This window comes from Hyperolius riggenbachi, chromosome 11 (assembly GCF_040937935.1).
Source record: "Hyperolius riggenbachi isolate aHypRig1 chromosome 11, aHypRig1.pri, whole genome shotgun sequence".
In the NCBI taxonomy this organism is placed as follows: Eukaryota; Metazoa; Chordata; class Amphibia; order Anura; family Hyperoliidae; genus Hyperolius; species Hyperolius riggenbachi.
The window spans coordinates 41,358,733-41,380,517 of NC_090656.1; the positions used below are offsets into that span (position 1 = coordinate 41,358,733).

General features: G+C 41.8%; 1 protein-coding gene across 6 annotated transcripts in view; it reads right to left on the minus strand.

Annotated features, from left to right (window-relative positions):
* Positions 1-21,785, minus strand: part of CEP89 (centrosomal protein 89) — a 363,467-nt gene that overhangs the window by 285,580 nt on the left and 56,102 nt on the right. For all 6 annotated transcript variants that reach the window (XM_068259610.1, XM_068259609.1, XM_068259608.1 and 3 more), the window contains 4 exons: positions 15,679-15,729; positions 14,161-14,244; positions 8,117-8,220; positions 3,303-3,418 (listed from right to left, as the gene is read on the minus strand). In XM_068259610.1, the coding sequence (XP_068115711.1) occupies positions 3,303-3,418; positions 8,117-8,220; positions 14,161-14,244; positions 15,679-15,729 (355 nt within the window). The remainder of the gene's footprint in view (positions 1-3,302; positions 3,419-8,116; positions 8,221-14,160; positions 14,245-15,678; positions 15,730-21,785) is intronic.

Consider the following 21,785-nt stretch of genomic DNA (forward strand, 5'->3'; position numbering starts at 1 on the left):
ACCCCCCATATTTATATTTGACACAAAGCGATCACCCCACATGTAAACTGCAACAATTGCCCCCACATATCATCACTGGTGTCAGTGGTCATAATAGATACATGTTGCATATTATCTCCCCAAACAAAGTGAAGTCACCGCACCTGGCCATCATTAGTGTTCATTGGGCAAGTGTGCCTGTCCCTCATCATTCCTGCTCAGTGTGTGTGGAGGGGATAGGAGAGAGTGACTAAAAAGTTACAGAAAGTCAGAAAGAGTGACAGTTTCAACACTTATGCAAATCTGTTTTAAACCAAAGGCTAACCCATAAACAAATGGAGACTAAGAGCCCAATATAGTGTAGTATGTTTTGGAAAATGAAGTAGTAATGAGACGTAAGTAATATACTTACAAACCAGGGTTACCCTTTAGGCAACCACTGAATACGCAGGTGGGGAGATTAGACCTGTCCCCACTCATGGCTAAGATGTCACTCTCTGTACAAGGAAAAGAGGGCATTTCACCCTTCCACCAAGGGTGGATGACTTGATATACGGAATTGCAGAGGCGCCAAAAGAATAAAAATATCTAAAAGGTTTAAAAGTATTCAGGTGGCGGTGGTGGCCCAGCAGCACCCAAAAACAGACACAAGGCTGTTGATAGAAGATACAATGAGTCCGACAGGAGAAAGGCGCTATACAAATACTGCCATTATTACAATAATTTATTTACATACTCCTATTAAAAATGCAACGCGTTTCACGGGCAACATCCCGCTTCATCAGGCATTGAACAACTGGAGTATCTCATAGCGTGGGGTGCTGTGAGGTACTCCAGTTCATTGCCTGATGAAGCGGGATGTTGCCTGTGAAACGCGTTGCATTTTTAATAGGAGTATGTGAATAAATTATTGTATCTTCAATCAACAGCCTTGTGCCTGTTTTTGGGTGCTGCTGGGCCACCACCGCGGAGCAGTGCTTTTCAGCGCTGCTAGATTTAGGCGCAGCCGGCGCCTCCATAGACTTCAATAGGAATCATTCCTATTGAAGTGCTCAGTGAGTAACGTCGGCTCCGTCAGAAGACAGAGCCGAAGTTGCTTAAAAACATAATAATTCGGCCTCCAGCAATCGCTGGAAGCCGAATTATTTCATTCCCCTACTATCCATGTCGGCCTGGAGGGGGAATAGTAATTAAATCGGCCCGGACTTGTGCAGAAGCAGGATCAGCTATATAACGCTGTATCCTGCGCCCAAGTCTACCGGCGCCGATTTCAAATGTACGCCACCACCGCCACCTGAATACTTTTAAACCTTTTAGATATTTTTATTCTTTTGGCGCCTCTGCAATTCCGTATACAAAGGCTAACCCAGGATGTTTACACCCACAAAGCAGTTTAGTAACCACAGCTTCCAACAGAATCAATTAGCATGAAAAAACAAGTACAATTAGATTGATAACAAATGTTTTTCTTTGAACAATAAGCCGTACAATGTCTACATGTATCTGACTACTAATCAGCACTGATCTATACCCCCCTGCCCTCGACTTGTTTTTAAGATTTTATTTTATTTTTCTCCCCTGCTGTCTATAAAATATGTGTAGCCCTTCTGATTGACCAATTGGAAAACACAATATAATTTCTTTCATTTACATCAACATGACCATTGAGATTTATTCTCAAACTGGGTACGCCAATTAATACCGCTACTTAAGGGCCAAACTTGTTTTTAAGATTTTATTTTAGGAAACTTCCAGAAAACAAATTTCTGGTGTTTAGATTTATGAAAGTGCCCATACATTTGTCAATATTTCCTGTAGATTCCAGGCAGATCAGATCACTCTGATCTCCAGACAAGTAATACAGATTACTCTTAAGGGGCCCACACACCTAACACTGCTGACAGAACGATCGATTTCCATCCAAAATCGATCGTTCCCATCGATCCGTCTATGCGGAAGATTTCTTTCGATCGCCGACGGGTCGGGAGTGCGTTGATAGCAGTGTTCGAATGCCCGCCGACCGACGCAATACAGCGGGTATACATTACCTGTTGCGGCCGGCGCGAGTCCCCTGGTCCTCGCTGTCTTCTTTCCGCACTGGGTTCCGGACCGGCTGCAGCTACACAGAACTTCCTGTCCCGGCAGGAAGTTTAAACAGTAGAGCGCCCTGGACCGGAAGTTCAGTAGCTGCAGGAACGGTCTGGAGCCCGGAGCGGAGAAAAAGACAGCTGGGACCAGGGGACTCGCACTGGCCGGAACAGGTAATGTATACAGGGGGGGGGGGGGGGGGGGGCGGCAGCAGCGGCAGCTCCACAGATTGTGATCAGTTTCAGGCTGAAATCTATTCACAATCTGTTTGCAGTAAGGTGGCCATATGATCCCCCTCTGATCAGATTAGATCAGAGAGGGATCTATCTGTTGGTCGAATCTGATGACAAATCGACCAGTGTATGGCCACCTTTACACTCTCCACTGTGTCCATAATCAGACACCATAAGGTCACTTTCCAGTGTGTGAATCTAAGGAATGTCTTCAGTGGAGATGGCTGAATAGGGGCCATTCTACATTTTTTTAACCCGTGTTTTGCCTGTAACTTTGTACATGAAGTCATCAGAACTTTTTTCATAGACAACTTGGGACAAAAGGCAGTGCATCCTAAGACCAGGCCAATATATACAAAATGTGTAAGAGCCTGTGTCCACTAGCCGCAATCCGCTTAGAAAGCGGATCGCCGGCATTTGCTGATCGCTAGAGCACCATGACATAACTAAAATGTCACAACTGGTCTAGGAGTTAAGGGGAAAAACGCTGGGATGCAAAGTGGTCAATAAATCCAAGAAAGAAGGTTGTAGGGGTGGTCACTGAGATGCAAATTTTTTTTTGCTAATTTGTACAGCTTGAAAGTGTCCAAAAATAAATGAAGCCAAGGGGAGATTCAATTGGTCAATTTACAACTTGTATAAATTTGCATAGAAAAATTGCATAACTCATTGACCATCCCTACTAAGGATTCAGTAAAAAGAAAAAAAGAAATGTTTTCATTTTGACTAGGACACAAATGACTAAAAGAATAATGTACTAACCTTTCAGTAACCAGACTATCTACAGTTATGAATCAGGTGAGAGCTAAACACCTTTGCCATCTCATAACACAGTATTGCATATAATGTCCAGTGTACACCAACCACTGTAAATTAACCCCAGTATGAAAAGTTGTAAGTGAATGGGTGTGACTGAGACTTATTTGTACCTTGGTGATGTTTTTACCTGGAGGAAATGTGGACGCAAACTGGTGGAAACACTGATCACATGACCTCACTCACCTTCCTGAAGGTGATTAGCATGACTCTCCCGGCTCCTCCCCTCCAGGACCTCCAGCTTCTCCAGTAGAATTCTATTTTCCTCTGTGAGAAGTTTATTCTGACTTTGTAGCAGCTCCCTAGGAAAAGGCATTGCGGTTATGATTGATTTTTAGTAACAGTCATTCCGCAGAGAAATTAAACAGTTTAAAATAAGCCAATCCTGAGTGCATGAGTGCATGTCATCTCACACTCACGTCATCCAAAACGTGCAGCTAGATATGTAGATGAGGCATCTGAAAAGTAATATCTGACAAATGACTAACTACATTTTCTACAAATGTCCCGCCCATTCCCTATTAGGGTTTCCGTTGGCTGGTTTACTGGTCAAGTTTTTCTTTATTTTTTTTAAATGAGGACCCAATCAATAATAAAATGCAATATCATTACATTACAGTTTTGACCGCTAATACTAGCAAATAACATTTTTTGTTACTCAATACCATTGTTGTGTATTGCTCCAAGTGAAAATGTAGCTGTGGTAGAGCACTCTCCTTTTGCCTCTCTGCATCACCTCTCCATAGGACAGCATGGGGTGCCCAGCATAGAGCAAAGCAGTACATGGGTGCACTGATGGCAGGTATACTGCCACACAAAGCAATCACAAAAGATCAGTGCAGGCAACATTTAGGCAGGGGTCACACTTATCTTTCAGTTTTCTGAAAAGTGTAGAAAACTGAAAGACAAGTGTGACCCCTGCCTTATAGCAGCTAATGTAATTTATAGAGAGAACTGCCAATTCTGCGCGTGAAATGTGCATTCAGGTGTGACCTAGCCCATTGATTAATGAGTGTGTGACCCCTGCCTTCGGCTCCTTTCGCGCTGTTTTGGTGCGATTGTCATATGATTGCACTGCAACTGTCCCCACAAATCAGTGAGGCATACTATCCATTGAAAGTATGCCTCACTTCCGGTTTTAAAACGCGCTATGCACTGCTACTCTTGCGGCGTTACAATGGTACCTACCGTGCTGCTACACGATCACCATGATAGCCGCATAACACTGCTTCTGCAATGGGATGTAGAGTTTTTGTGCTACGTGACACAATGCACTAAGTGTGAAAACAACACTATAAAATTTAAAGCTATAGGCTTGCTAGACACCAGCGGTTCTGGATGCAAGCCTGGCTTCAGGGGCATTAAGAGTTAATTTGCATATTCAGTAGCAGTGCATTTGTGGGTAACACATATGTCCACTTAAAGCTGAATTATTGCAAATTCCTTCTGTTTTAACCATTTCAGCCCGCAGGGATTTTTCACCTTAAGAATTAGAGCAATTTTCACCTCCCATTCATTTGCTAATAACTTTATCACTAGTCATCACAATGAATTGATCTCTATCTTTTTTTTCCGCCACTAATTAGGCTTTCTTTGGGTGGTACATTTTTTTCTAAGAATTATTTTTTCATAAATGCATTTTAACAGGATTAATAAGAAAAAAATGGAAAAAATTCATTTCTCAGTTTTCGGCCATTATAGCTTTAAAATAATCCATGCTACCATAATTAAAACCTATGTATTTTATTTGCCCGTTTGTCTCGATTATGACACCATTTAAATTTTGTCCCTATCACAATGTATGGCGCCAATATTTTATTTAGAAATAAAGGTGCATTTTTTCCCGTTTTGCGCCCATCACTATTTACAAGCTTATAATTTAAACAATGTTCGTAGTATACCCCCTTCAAATTCATATTTAAAAAGTTCCGACCCTTGGGTAACTATTTGTGTTTTGTTTTGTTTGTTTTTTTTATTGTAATTTTTTTTTTCCCCCATTAAAAATTTTATTTGGGTAATATTTTGGTGTGGGAAATAAACAGTACATTTTTAATGTTATTATATGTGTAAATTGTAATGTAAAAAATATGTAGATGTAGTTTTACTATTTGGCCACAAGATGGCCACCTTGATTTTTTTTTCCTCCTTGTGCTTCTCGCTAACCGGAAGCACAAGGAGGACGCAGAAAATTTTATTTGCAGAAAGACTGAAGCGTCTAGTAAGAGCGCTTCAGTTTTTCTGCTGGTGACATGGATCGATGATCGGGAACTATGTTCCCATTCACTGATCCCAGGGCTACCGGGGGACAGCACGGGGGCACGGGAGCGAACCGAAGATTGGCACCGCAGCAGAGCAGCCTCCTGGACGTGAGCATCACGTCCGGGCGGCTGAAATGGTTAAAAGAAACCCGAAGTGACATGTCACATGATGAGATAGACATGTGTATAAACAGTGCCTAGCCAAATAACTATGCTGTGTTCCTTTTTTTCTTTCTCTCCCTGATAGTTAAATATCAGGTATGTAAGTGGGTGACTCAGTCCTAACTTCGACAGGAAGTGACTACATTATGACCCTCACTGATAAGAAATTCCAACTATAAATCACTTTCCTAGCAGAAAATGGCTTCTGAGACCAAGAAAGAGGTAAAAAGGGGAATCTCTTATCAGTGAGGGTCACAATGTAGTCACTTCCTGTCTGAGTCAGGACTGGGTCAGCCACTTACATACCTGATATTTAACTATTTCAGGCAGAGAAAGAAAAAAAGGAACACAGCATAGTTATTTGTGTGCTAGGCACTGTACTCATACCTATGTCCATCTCATCATGTCACATGTCACTTCGGGTATCCTTTAAAGAGAGTCTGAAGCGAGAATAAATCTCGCTTCAGACCTCATAGATAGCAGGGGCATGTGTGCCCCTGCTAAACCGCCGCTATCGCGCTGCTAAACGGGGGTCCTTTCACCCCCAAATCCCCCTCCGTGCAGCGCATCCCCTCTTCCTGGTTGGGGCAGGGCTAACCGCCGCAGCCCTGCCCCACGCGCGTCTGTCAGCGCGCATCTCCGCCTCTCCCCCACCCCTCTCAGTCTTCCTTCACTGAGAGGGGCGGGGGAGAGGCGGCGATGCGCCGCTGATGGACGCGACTGGAGGCAGGGCTGCAGCAGTTAGCCCTGCCTCCAGGAACGACCAAGTCTACGACCAAGGTTTGCGGGGGTGGGTTTGGGGGTCAAGGGACCCTCGTTTAGCCGCGGGATAGCGGCGTTTTAGCAGGGGCACGCATGCCCCTGCTAACTATGAGCTCTGAAGCGAGATTTATTCTCGCTTCAGAGTCTCTTTAAGAAGCGCATACCACACTAAGCATTACTTTTTATTAGGTGGGCTTTTCAGTCTCTTTCAGTCCCCTATACTTTCCTTATGATTTTGGGTCACCTGAGGTGCTTGGTTACTCTGTTGTACTGGTCCAAGCCCTTTCCCATAGGGCCATATTAGTCCCTGCCATGTACTGGGGAGGACCAAAAGTCCAAAACAAGCTGTCTACATGTTGGATTGGTGTGGCTCTGTAAAATGTAACACTATAGACTTGCTAGATACCAGCGGTTATGGATGCAAGCCTGGCTTCAGGAGCATAAATAGATAATTTGCATATTCAGTAGTGGTGCATTGTGGGTAGCCACATATGTCCACTTAAAGCTGAATTATCACAAATTCCTTCTGTTTTAAGAGGGCAATACACACTAAGTGTGAAAAGGACCTCATTCACCTTGTGTAAATAGCTCACAAGATGACATAGCTCTAAGTTCATGCTCAGAGTGTGTTCAAGAGTTGGTAGTGGCTGTAGAGAGTTAATAAACAGTGCAAAGAAACAAGTGAATGGAAAATTAGAAGTAGTGGTAAAAGGTATGTTAGCCCTGCTTGTACTAAAGCCCCATCTACACGATACGATTCTTTGTGTGATTTGATCACGATTCTATTTACGATCCGACATGTCCGATCGGGATTCGATTCAATTCGATTTGCCATTGTTTTGCAATGGCAAATCAAATCTTGATCGGACATGTCGGATTTAATCGGATCGTAAATAGAATCGCACAAAGAATCATATCGTGTAGATTGGGCTTCGCAGAGACAAGGAATGATTGCATAAGGATTCACCTCTTCGCCTCAGTTTGATTTTCACATGTACATAAATTGCTCCAGATAACCAATTAGCAGCTTCAACAGAGTTATCTTGTTTGAAATAAGTGCGCTGCTTTTGACCTCAGTCAGCAGAACTCGCTGTGCTGTAAACTCTTGGAATTATTTGATCTCTCTCTAGCAGAAAATATAGAAACTGAAAGCAGAAGTCCTCTGTTATTGTCTCACATTCTCTTTCCCCCAGCAACAACGCCACTTTCATTTACTGAGATCCCATTTTTTCCCATTCTGGTCTTTGATGTGAACATTAACTAGAGCTCCTGTATCTGCAAGACTTTCTGCACTGTACCTTTACTACATGGTAGGTAAGTGTACATGTGTTTCTAGTGAAGTGTACATTGAGTGTATATGGATAACTTCCTTCTGCTAATCTCTTTATATAATATCCCTGTGTCTCTGCGTCCACTATGTCCGTGTCAGTGCTTTTTTGCTCTGCACATGTGCAGGGAGGGACGTAGAGACACTGAGGAGAGCTGAGGAGAGCTGAGGGAGGACGGGGCAGAAGGGGGGGGGGGGCGTGTGTGCTAACGCGGCGGTGCGGGTGTGACGGGGGCACGTGTGGCGCGCGCATGCGCGTGGCTGAGTGGTGACAGACCTAGCCCGTTATTAAATGTCTAAGGTGGGAGCACAGTGTTACAGTTTTTCCAATACTAGTCCTTCAAGAAAAGAGAATCTTACTTTTGCCTGTAGAAGGGCACTGCATGAGCGGAGAATCATCCTGGTAACATACTAAAGGGCATACAGATTTATGCTTATTTTTAAAGTTGGGGCAGATATACAAAATAAATAGATACAGATCTGAAACATACCATTCTTTAGCGGTTACAGGTCTGTCCTTTTCCAAAGCCTGGTGCAGTTCCTCATTTTCCTCAATAACCTTCTTAGTATGTTGTTTAAAGGTCTTCATTTCCTCCTAAATGCACAAACAAAAGAAAAAAAACCCACAAAAACAGCCATTAACAAGAACAAGAAAAATCTCATATTCTGACAGAAAGTTACGTTTATCAGAAATTAGCACTTAGGACAACAATTAAAGGGCATAAATAAAAAATTACATCCCAACAAGAAAAATATATCAGTTTTGGATACTGTAGTATGGTGTTAGCCCCCCTTTTTTATTATAGTCTGTACCCCTATCTATGAGAATGGCATTCACTTCCTGCCCAGATAGGAAGTGAGAAAATCTGTTCAAGAGTGAGCAACAAATGAAGCATTTCTGTTAAGAAATAAAAAATTAGAATCCAGGACTGGTTTACATTACTGTCCTTCAAGTCCTGGCTCTGAGATTAGGAGTGTTTACATCAAATCCAAAAGTTGCATTGAGGTCCCATGACAGGAAATGAGGGATAAACTTTACCTAGGGTGAAAATAAACAGATGAGATAATTGTATTTATCCTCCTACTCCGAAAATGACTTTTTTTCAGATATCCCATGGTTTTATTGGATTTATTTTATATTTAAACATTTACAAAGCAGAATGAATGTAACAAAAGATTAATTTTACTTTGTTAATGTTTTAATATAAAATAAAACAATGGGATATCTTTAAAAATAAATTATTTTAGGAGTAGGAAGATAAATACAATTCTTGTCTCTGCTCAGGGTCCCTTAATAAAAATACATGAACTATTGACCTTTTTCTATCTCCCTCTGCTCTCAGAACTTGTATTCTGCCACTGAGGGGTTTTACCCCCTGACCACCAGAGCAATTTTCACCTTTCAGCGCTCCTTCCATTCATTTGTCTATAACTTTATTATTACTTATCCCAATGAAATGAACTATATCTTGTTTTTTTTGCCACCAATTAGGCTTTCTTTAGGTGGGACATTATGCCAAGAATTATTTTATTCTAAATGTGTTTTAATGGGGAAATAGGAAAAAATTTGGGAAAAAATTATTATTTTTCAGTTTTCGGCCATTATAGTTTTTAAATAAAGCATGGTACTGTAATTAAAACCCATGAAATGTATTAACCCATTTGTCCCGGTTATAAAACCATTTAAATTATGTCCCTATCACAATGTTTGGCGACAATATTTTATTTGGAAATAAAGGTGCATTTTTTTCAGTTTTGCATCCATCCCTAATTACAAGCCCGCAGTTTATAAAGTAATAGTGTTATACCCTCTTGACATAAATATTTAAAAAGTTCAGTCCCTAAGGTAACTATTTATGTTTTTTTTTTAATTGTATTTTTTTTTTTAATTACAAAAAAAAATAAAAATTGGGGAGTGTGGGAGGTAATGAGTTAATTTATTGTGTAAATGTAATGTTTGTATATGTAAAATGCTTTTAGGGTGTAGTTTACTATTTGGCCACAAGATGGCCACAGAGTGTTTGTTTACATGCGACCTGTAAGCGTCCGGAAGGACGCTTACAGGAAGCAGTAGGAGGCTGGGAGACGCACAATGATCTCGCTGTTTCTGAAAGAAGCAGCAGATCATTGCGGGGGCTAGATCAACGAACGGGAATGGATTTTCCCGTTCATTGATCTCCGGGCGAGCGGGCGGCGGCGTGCACGAGCGGCGGGTGTGCGCGCACGAGCGGCGGGAGCGCGGACAGCGGCGGTAGGGCGGAAGGTACGGATTTCTCCGTCCCTGGTTTTTTAGGAGGGAAAAAAGGGGCAGAGAAATTCGTACCGCTGGGGGTAAAGTGGTTAATAGGACTAATAAAATAATATGAAAAAAAGAAGGCAGACTCCGGCAATCCAATGCCGAGGTATTTTATTCAAGCACGGTACATAACTTGCAACAGGTAACAAACACGCCTGTAAAATAATTTTATAGCTCCAGTCATTTGGGTTGATTACCTTGAATTGCTATACCTGTGGGTTGTGCAATCCTGGCAGCTTTATAATATTAAGACAGGATTTCTATTAAGTAAAACTATAGTCAAGTAAAGAAAGAAGCCCGGTACATAGGAAAGCCAAAGCTGTCAATCTCACTCTGTTTACTGAAAGAGGCTTTACAGTGACACATTGTAGACTGCAGTCAATTATTTAGGATACCCACTTTCACATTAATTATCCTGGTTTCAGCATCAGAAGCACTTTATCTATCTATCTATCTATCTATCTATCTATCTATCTATCTATCTATCTATCTATCTATCTATCTATCAACCACAGGATCCAGTTCAAACTCTTAAGGTGCGTACACACACACACTACATGCGGCAACGACGGGTCCTTCAGACCCTCCTGCTGGGCGGACATTCAGCCAACAGTAGTGCGTGTACGCGCTGTCTGCAGACTAACAACGCTGTTTCAGAATGATCCGCAAACAGCCTTATCAGTCCGCCGACAGCGCGTACACACGCACTACTTTCGGCTAAAACTGCACCCAGCGGGAGGGTCTGACGGACCCGTCGTTAGCGATCGTAGTGCTTGTGTACGCACCTTTAACCCTAACCTACAGAGCTCTCCACAAACTCTCTCCTTTGTACATCTCCTCACTAGTTTCCAGATACCAACCCAACCGCAATCTCAGATCTGCACATGTGCTTATTTTATCCTATTCTAGAATTACCTCCTCACATTCATGTATACAAGACTTCTCAAGTGCCTCACCCCTCCTCTGGAATGCCCTTCCACAGCACATCCGTCACTCTCCCACCTTTGCAATCTTTAAACGCTCCCTCAAAACTCACCTTTTCCAACAAGCATATGCTCTAACTTAGGCCATTCACTTTTCAACCTCACGCCTAGTTTTACTCCTTACTAAATAGCCTAATCATGCACTGCCTGTATGTATACTGTATACTTCCCCACCTTGTTTCCCCACATTCCTTTAGATTGTAAGCTCACAAGGGCAGGGCTCTCTCACCCTTTTGTGTCTTGGAATTGTATTTAGTTAATAGCTTGCACTCTGTTATACATTGTATTAATCATGCTACATTTGTCATTGTTACCACCAGTTCTGTATTTTGTACCAGTTCATATTTGAAGTATATCATTGCCTGTATCATTATGTAAGACTTGTTTGTTTTCCAATTTTTTACAGCGCCATGGAATATGTTGGTGCTTTATAAATAAATAGTAATCTATTTATCTAGGCATGTACCCCTGCCCTCCCAGTGATGCTTAGCCTAGGCTGTTTAGATATGTGGAATTCTCCTCCTAGAGCATTCTGGGAGTCCGGATATTATTTGTACTTGCTTTGGAACACAGAGTAACCAATCATTCCACAGAGATGCACCTGACAGAAGTAAAGATGTGATAAATGTCAGAATGGAAATCAGAGTGAGGAAGGATTTTACAATGGGCAAACACTGACTAAATCATTTATAAAGTAATATTGCAAAAAAAAAAAAAAAAAAAAATGTCTCTGTGCAGGTTCCTCTTTAATGTTCCTCCTCTTATTGTGCTGCAAAATAATGTGCAAGTTAAAACATTGTAATCACTGTCATTTTACTTTATGCTGGACTACATTGTTTATCTGACTTTTTTTCTTAAAGTGGAGAGTTCCGAGATGAACTTTTACTCATTGCATAATTGTGTTCCTTTCCTATTGTTTATAGGGCATTCCACAAGCCAAATACTTTGTTTTAATACTCTAATTCCCTATAAACTAAACAAACCTCGCCCACAGTTGTTCAGAGAGCCTTTGCAGTAGCAAGGGCTCATGGGAGCTCAGTCTGGGCAGGAGGAGGGGGAGGTATTACTAGCCAGAGATTTCAGAGGCAGAGGGGATGAGGGAGGATTAGGTTTTTTTCACAGAAGATAGAGATAAGCTTGCCAGTTTGTAATGTTTACATACAACATGGCTGCTGTCATTAGGTGCGTACACACGCACCACTAAAGAGAACGACGGGTCCGCCAGACCCTCCCACTGGGCGGTCGTTCTCCCGACAGTAGTGCATGTGTACAGTCTGTCTGCAGACTGATAAAGCTGTTTCTGAACGATCCGTCCTTCTCTTTAGTAGTGCGTGTGTACGCACCTATTGTATCACAGGAAGAGATTATCATATTCTATTGAAGCTGTTTGCAGCTAGATTTGATGTGTGAACTATCTAAACTTTAGATAAGATATATAAACAAGTTACTTGTTTATAGTTAGTTTTTCATCTCAGATCCGCTTTAAGTACAGACAGTGCCTGGCACAGCTTAGTTTTTTACATATAATTACCTTTATGAACCAGCAATTTTGCTGACGATAGCCTTAAAGGGAACCTTAACTAAGAGGGATATGGATGTTTCCTTTTAAACAATACCAGTTGCTGGTCAGTCCTGCTGATCTCTTTGGCGGCAGTAGTGGCTGAATCACACACCTGAAACAAGCAGGCAGCTAATCCAGTCTGACTTCAGTCAGAGCACCTGATCTTCATGCTTGTTGAGGGACTGTTGCTAAAAGTATTAGGCCCAGTGCACACCAAAAACCTCTAGCAGATCTGCAAAACGATCTGCGGGGGGATTCTAGGCATGTTTAGAGACGTTTTCTAAACATGCCTAGCGTTTTTTGTGTAGCAGATTACAAATATTGTTACAGTAATAGCGGTTACTGAACAGCTTCTGTAACAAAAACGCCGGGAAAGCCGCTCTGATGTAGCGTTTTTTAGAGCGGTTTTCCACTTTCCTATACTTTAACATTGAGGCAGAAACTCCTCAGAAATCTAAAAAATGCTGCAGCCCCCCCGAGTTTTTGCGTTTGTGGAAAAAATGAACTGCTCTGGTGTGCACCATCCCATTCACTTTCATTAGCCAAGCAGATTTCCCCCTTCAAGTGTTTTAAAAAACGCTCCAGAACCGCTCTGGTGTGCACCAGCCCTTAGAGACACAGGATCAGCAGGAGAGTAAGGCAATGGATATTATATTAAAAGGAAAAATCCATCTCAGTTTAGGTTCCCTTTAAAGAAGACCAAGAGTGAAACATACTGTATATACTCGAGTATAAGTCTAAAAACTTAGGTCTGAGTCACTGGCAACACTGAGTAATGTGTGTACTAATAGTGACATTCCCATTTGCAGCAATTAACCCTGTGGTAAGTGACACTTTCTTGATAAAGGAAATGCCAAGAAAACACAAGTCTGAAAGTCTTGGCCACAACAATTTACAAGGAAAGGGGCAAGGGGGAAATACTGGGCTGCATAAAGGAGTGAATAATTGCAACAGCATTTGTTGGCCTGGAGGAGTTATTGGCTGCAGTTAAGGCACAGGAAAAGATTATTGGCTGCAAAACTGTATGCAATAACCCCTCCTTAGCCCCAAATGCAGCCATTAACTTTGCTGGGTAGACTTATACTTGAGTCAATAAAAAATCCAGCTTGCGAGGGTTGAATACTGGAGTCGACTTATACACGAGGTGAACTTGTATTTGTGTATATACGGTATGTGTGTGACAGAGGCTATAATCTAAGGCTCTGTGTCTGCTCTGCCATGATCGGCATGTGGTAGTGTTAATAACTCAACAGCTCGCTTATAAACAATTAGATGTCAAAAACTCTGCCCCTCCCCGGCTTTTTTTTTTTTTTATTCACTCTAAAGTGCTCCAAAGCTCTGCGGCCACCCCCACCAGTGTAGACAACCTGCCCCCCCATCTTAGCATCCATGGCTTATTTAGTGGCTACTGAGCTGGGAGCAGCAACACAGGTGGGGATGTCCACAGAGCTTAGAGGCACTTTAGAAAAAACTGCCATGGCAGTTTTGCTGAGGTAGGGTGGAGATTCACAAGTCTAATGATTTACGGGCGAGTGGGTGATTTATTAACCCTACCACCCACCGATCCTGGCCGCACAGAGCTGTTCTCTAATGGTTTTATTTTCTTAACTTTTGGTACGCTTTAATTCCCGCTAGTTGCAGTGTAATTTCCTTTTTTTTTTTTGATTATTTATGAGCAGAGGAATGACAGCTTACCTCAAATGACAGGATCAGGTTGTCTTTTTCCATTAGTCTGTCTTCATATGCCAGCAGCAGTGGTGACAAGTATTTCATATCCAGCTGCACAACATAATAACATCTCAGTGACAGGAGCTCAGGTGAATAGGTGTCTGCAGAGGCTCATGACATATTTCATCTGACAAATCCCTCAACATAATTACTAGAGAAAATACTGTATGAAATAAAACCACCAGCAAAAACTGTATACTAGTTTTAAATAGAGTGGAAAGGGGTTAAAATTATTTGGGATGTTACTGCTCGCTGTAGCACTACTAGAGAGATTTTCTCTTGCTTCCTGTTTCAGGGACCTAAACAAAGCTTTTTGGCTCTTAGTATAAAATGGGTAATCTCTGGGACAGGAACCGAGGGCAGGCAATAAAAACTAACTGGGTGTTCTAAATCTTTCTCCCCCTACAAAAAAATGTTTTTATTTGCCGCTATCTCTGTCTAGACAGGAAGTAACAAAAATCAGGTCCCCTCCATAGCGGTCACTGACCCGGCCAGGTCAGTGGCTTCTGCACATGCGCGAGTGCGTGCACGCGTCACTTGGGGATGTGCTCACGTGGCTGGGAGCGTGCTTGTAGTACTGTGCCTGCGCAGAGAACTCCCAGCCACGTGGGTGTAGCCCCGAAAGCCAGGTGTGTGCTGTCTCTACGTACGGGACCGCAGAACAGTGGCTGCCGGTGAACCTGCAGCGAGGGACACAGACTGCAAGGGGCTGGAGGAAGCTCCAGAAAAGTAGATCAGCATTTTTTTTTCCGCTCATGCAACTTTTAAATGAAAATTTTATATCAAACGAACCTACCCGTAAGTCAGGTTTGTATGTAAAAGAAGTGGGCTGTTGGATGGTGGCAAGTATTTAATCATCTCCAGTAGGATGCTCCCTATCCCAACCGGCAGCGGCTGTATTTGTATGGTCAACCCCATTATGTACAGTATGTGTTATTACACTACAACAATGCTCTTGCCCTTTAAATATTATTGCCAGAAGTGATACAATGCCTTCTTTCCACTGTTGGTGGCAGTATGTACCTGGACTATAGGGAACTTCCCCTGCCTACCAGAACTGCATTGGGCCTCTCCACCAGCATGTTCCTCATTAGCCCGTGAAATTCATTATAGATTATTACTTGTAGTCTTTCTATAAAAGAGCTCCTCCCCTAAACTGCCCATCAATTATACAATCTTGATTATACAATCTTACCACTTCTGTGCAATATCATGGACTACATAAAGTATCCATTCAAAGTGTATTTGCTCAATTTAGTCTTCTCCTACATAGATCTGGTAAGATTGTACAATTAATGGACCCCCTAAGACTGTGCTAGAATATGACATAGGACAGTATATCCAGCCTCCCACTCCCTCCCCTCTTCAGAGGACAATACATGATGCTCAGCCAAACATGCATGACCTGATCCAAGTGCTAAATCTTCTCCCCCAAAAAATAAAAAAAAAATGTTGGCAATCTACTGTTTTGTTTTTTTATCTTACCAGCCATGGTGGTGGAGGGCCTTTGGGTGGTAATCCTCCAATCTTCAAACTCTAGAATAAATAATTCAAAATGAATATTGTAATGAAGATGGAATAAAGAAAGTACACATGTTCCTATGTGTTTGAAAAAAAGTAGAAATTAGAAAGTAGATATTTATGCAGCCCCATATGATGGAGTGGGATGCGGCTAGTGCAGCAATAATAGGAATATTCAATGGCGAGGGGGCCATAACTGGAGCTATAATCTTAAATGCTAGACACTCTTGTACTTGGAGGTGGTTTAGGCAGTACAAGCATGTCCTCCAATAAAGTTACTAGGTAACACACTATCCATATAAAGTAATTAGGTAGCCTAGGCCCTCAAATAAAGCAGCAACCCCGCCCCCCCCCCCCCCCATAAACAATTAGCCAGGAAGACCATAAATAACACTTAAAGAAAACCTGAACTGAAAATTGAAAGTCAAAATAAGCATCCACAAGTCATACTTACATTCCACGTAGTCTACGCCTCAGTGTCTTTCTCCTGTCCCGCGTCCTGTTTGTTCACTGTGATCAAGGGAATTTTCCGTCCTCCATTTTGAAAATGGCCATTACCCATAACAGCTTCCTGGTCAGCACACAGTTAAACTGTAACATTGCCCACTTGAGCCGTAGGGAAACATGGACATTACCTGGTACATCAGTTTTCCTATAAGCTGTGACAGACAGCAACTGATATTTTACTGACAGCAACTGATATATTTCAGATCTGACAAAATGTTGTCAGAACTGGAAGGGATCATTGTCAGAAGAAAATGGTGAGTTTCTGAGAGGAACTGATGGCATGGTAACTGTGTAATGTTCATTTGAAGTTACCTCGTGTTTATTTTAAATATTTTTACTCAGTACAGGTTCTCTTTAAGCAACATGACCACCAATCAAAACTGGTCACTGTAACTCCAAAATAAATAATTGGGCAACATGTTCACTAAAATAATGTGAGCCCGCAGGCTGCATAAACATCAAATAACATAATAGGCAGGATGATCCTAAATAATTCAACTAACACGACCCCCAAATAAAAATGTAGCATACACACAATTTTGATCATTTTTCCAATTATTTTTTCAATTATTAATCAAAAATGAATCGAGACGAAAAATGCTTCCACAATCGTGCATACATATGGATCGATGGCTGTTATTTTGCTCAATACTTTCCAGCCTGTCTGATCTGCTTTCGATCATGTAAGAGATCAATTTTGCGGTCACCGGCAATCAATAGGCTATATATTTATTTGTCAAGTACAATGATTTGCTTGATTGGAAGTAAAATCCGAAATGAAAATTGCATGGTGTGTACCAGGCATACTTTTACATACATTTTTTATTTTTTTCTCTGAAAAAGTCACATATACTGTAACTATCAATGTGTAAAGAGTCAAACCAATGACACTGCAAAATGTCACTGCAGTGTCTTGGCGACTTGTCCCTGGTGACCGGGAGAAAATGACTCCAGCGACGTTTCTGAGATGGTAGATAATTTCAGGATGTCTGCTACAGACGTAAACCTATTCTGTAAACAGAGAACTAACGGATTCTCTTTGTGCACCGTCAGCTATGTGTGCTCAATTATTATGTTCTTTTTCACAAAAGATGAAAGCTGTAAAATAAAAGTGAAGTCAGAGAGGTGATAACAACACAGAATAGTCACAAAGAAGACTGCTTTGCTTTGTCTACATTCCATTTCATCTGAGAGGAACAGGTTGTTCTTAAGTCTTGTCTGTGTTCTGAACGAAGGAGCTGCCATTATCTGGCATGGAAACAAGCCAGGCTTACTCCTGCTCTTTACAAAGGAATATTAACTTATTTATCGCCTGTGATTACGCTAAGCGCTTCACTGCTTTCCTTTCTCCAGCTATGACTAATATATACGTAAAAAAAAAACTAGACTTTTCGATGCACTGGAGCTCCAGTTCACAGCTCGTTCTTGTGGTGAAAAGACTGACTGGTTCAGAGCAGGAATGAACAGTGTGGGATGTGCTGTCACAAAGAATTAGAAGGCAATTTGGAGAAGATGCACGCACTTTCCATACCCAGCTTGGGGGGGGGGGGGGGGAGGGGGGGCAAAGATTCATATTATAATTGATTTATTTAAGAGGAACTGTCGCGAAAATCTTAAAATTTAAAGCACATACAAATAAAAAGTACATTTCTCCCAGAGTAAAATGAGCCATAAATTACTTTTTTTCCTATGTTGCTGGCACTTACAGTAAGTAGTAGAAAACTGACATTACTGACAGGTTTTGGACTAGCCTATCTTCTCATAGGTGGGTTCTCAGGGTTTTCTTGATTTTTAAAAACACTTAATAAATGACAGTTGCTCCGTCCAACTGCCAAAATAGTGTGCAGCGAGCAGGGAGGCTGGCCAACATCTTCATATTAATCATTTTCAGGGAATGTTTTTATAAAGACTATAGGCCATGCCTAAAATCCCCCATGAAGAGATGGACTACCCCAAAACCTGTCGGTAATGTCAGATTTCTACTACCTACTGTAAGTGACAGCAACATAGGAGAAAAGTAATGTATGGCTCATTTTACTCTGAGAGAAATGTACTCCTTATTTGTATGTATTCCTCTTTAGCACCTGCCTCTCCTCTGGCACTATAGTATTTAATACAAACCACTTACCTGTATAAACAAGATACATGCACAGAATACACAGCATACATTGTGTATACATGCATGGCAAAGTTTCATTGCTCAAAATAATTGCTGATGAATGTTTTGGGTGAAAACTTAAGTGTAAGCAGGTGTCATCCAACTTCTCCTCTTTCCTTTTAGGGACTTTCCACACTGCATGCGCTTCAATTTTCAAAGCACATGCATTTTGCTGGTCAGAAGGGCATCGTGATTGACATTGTAATCATGGTGCCCTGTACAGAGTAGTGCAATCTGTTTTACACCTAGTGTCCGCTGCGTCTCCTGCGTTTTCAATTGGTTGAATTAAACGCGAGTGCATTCAAAGCCCATTCCAAATATGGTGCAATGTGATTGGTTGTGCACTTGCCTATTTATGAAGAAAAACTTCCTGCATCAGGGACTGCAATCATGCCCACTGATCACTCCTGTAAGCACAGCAAACGTGGGCTTTAAACTAGTGCAAATCGCAATCACAGCACAAAGAGATTGCGAGTTTCATAGTGGAATGGCCCTGAAGGAGGCCACACACAACACCGTAAAAAGATTTGATTTTACAGGAATTCCATAAAGCCAATCAGGTGTACAGAAAAATGTAATGTTTTTACTTTATTCAAGTAAGGAATCTTAGAGAATTTCCCATTTTTATCTATATAAGTTGACCGAGAGTGGCTGATCTTTCTGATCATTTTTTAAGAAAATTGAATGGTGTAGGATAGCTAGTCAGTTTCTTGATTTATAGACCTATTTATTCCAGTTTTCAATCACTTTCATTAATCATTGGGGAAATACCAAACTTTTGTAATATTTGCAAAATCTGACAAAGGTATCACAGTCAATCAAAGTTTGATTTTAATTCTTGAAAAGCTCAAGCTGCTTTCAGTCTAACCAAACTGTATGGGATATTCACACAGGACAGCTCAGCAAATGCCACAAACTAGACCAGGGGTCTGCAACCTTTAAGACATAAAGAGCCACTTGGACCCGTTTCCGAAAAGAGAAAAAAACTGGGAGCCGCAAAACCATTATAAAACAAATCGTTAGCAGATATGACCCCCATATGCACAAATCGTTAGCAGATATAACCCCCATTTGCACAATCCTTCAGCAGATATGACCCCCATATGCACAAATCGTTAGCAGATATGACCCCCATATGCACAATCCTTCAGCAGATATGACCCCCATATGCACAATCCTTCAGCAGATCTGACCCCCATATGCACAATCCTTCAGCAGATCTGAAAGGAAAAAAACATTTACTCACCTAGTCAGAAGACCTCCTGTCACGATCTCCTCCTGTCCTGACCTCCGGTACCCGACCTTGTGGCACGCAACTCCCACGATCCTCTTCCTTCCCGACGTCACGTCCTGCCTGCATTACACTGCAGGGTTACGGGAAAATGGCCGCCCGAAGCCCTGCACTGCACTGGTCCGGCCGCCTCTCTGATAGGCTGCCGGCCAGCGACAGCACACGTCACGCGCGCCGCAGCCACTGACACCGGAGCCGCGGTGAAGGTGAAAAAGAGCCGCATGCGGCTCCGGAGCCGCGGATTGCAGACCCCTGAACTAGACAATACAAAATCAACAATGCACAAAACTGTCAGTTGTATTGAAGTAGAACTATAAGCATTTCCCATGTTTCAAAGGCTTTTAATGATAATTACATTAAGTTTACATAGAGTCCACATTTGCAATGTTGGACATTTTTTTTTTCAAAACCTCTACAATTCACCCTGACATGCTGTCAATCAACTTCTGGCCCAAATACTAACTAGTGGCAACCCATTCTTTCATTATCAATGCTTGGAGGGTTTTTGTGGGTTTTGTTTGTCCACCCGCCTCTTGAGGATTGACAAGTTCTCAAGTGAATAAAGGTCAGGGGAGTTTCCTTGCCATGAAAATGTTTACGTTTTGTTCCCTCAAGCCACTTAATTATCACTTTGGCCTTATGGCACGGTGCTGCATTGTGCTGGAAAAGGCATCGTTCTTCAAACTATTCTTGGCTGGTTGGAAGAAGTTGCTGTCGGATGATGATTTGGTTCCAATTTTTTTCAGGGCTGTGTTCTTAGGCAAAATTGTGAGCAAGGGTCTTGCATGAGAAGCAGTCCAACACATAAATGGACATAAGTCCATTTATGTGTGGCATGAGACAGGGCTGATGGTAGCACTCACCTGTTCTTCTGTGGACAGTCATCTTGCCAGATATCCCAAACATTTAGATAGGGCCTTCATCATAGAATGTGAATTTACCTCAGCCCTAAGACGACCAATCCCTGTAGTTTTTGCAGAATATTAGCCTGGTCCTGATGTTTTTCTTTGAGAGAAGTGGCTTCTTTGCGGTCCTTATCTCCAGGTCATCCTCCAAAGGTCTTCTTCACCTCACTGTGCATACAGATGCACTCACACCTGGCTACTACCATTCCTGAGCAAGCTCTGCACTGGAGGCATCCCGATCCCACATTTGAATCATCTTTAGAAGAGAGTTTTGGCCCTTTCTGGACTTTCTTGGGTGCCCTGAAGCCTTCTTCACAACAATTTAACCTCTCTTCTCGAAATTCTTGATGATCCAATAAATGGTTGATTTAGGTGCAATCTTAGTAGAAACAATATTTTATGCAACACAATGATGACTGCATGTAACCATGGTTAACAGGGGAAGAACGATGTCAAGCATCACTTACTTTTTAAAGTATCCAGTCTGCTATTCTAACTCAATTAGCAGATCTCCAGCCTTGTGCTCATCAATACTCAACTGTGCTAATGGGAAGATTACTGAAACGATCTCAGCATTTCCTTTTGCAACAGGGCTGAAATGCAGTGGAAATGTCTTTTTGGGGGAGATGAAGTTCATTTCCATGGCAAAGGAGGACTTTGCGACCCATGTGATCACGCTTCAAAACATTCTGGAGCATTGTCATCATAAAACGAAGCAGCAAACTTTGTAAAAAAAAAACAATATTTGTGCCATCCTCAAAACTTTTGGCCATGACTCTACTATGCTGAAGACATTGACAAAAGGGAATTGCAGGAAAAAGGGGTTAGGCTTGGCATGTGCTGCATCCCATGGCAAGCAAGCTGCCTAAATGACTGTAGACTGTATGTATACAAATATACAGTACTTTAGAGACGCCCCATACCCTGTGGAGATTACATCTCCACAGGGTATGCGGACATGTTGGAAAGCAGAAGTCACACTACCTGTTTGTCTCCCTGTATAGGTGCTGTATGTAGTAATGCAGAAACCAATCTCTCTTTAACACATAATTGTGAGTTACAGCCGACCATAATTGTGAGTTACAGCTGAAACAGTCTGGTGTCAAGATGTGATGGGAACAATATTTAGCACTCATTTATAAGGCAGTTATAGAAAGGTCTCTGTACATTTACATTTCTTGGTTCCAGGGTGAACACAGTTTCCTGGTGT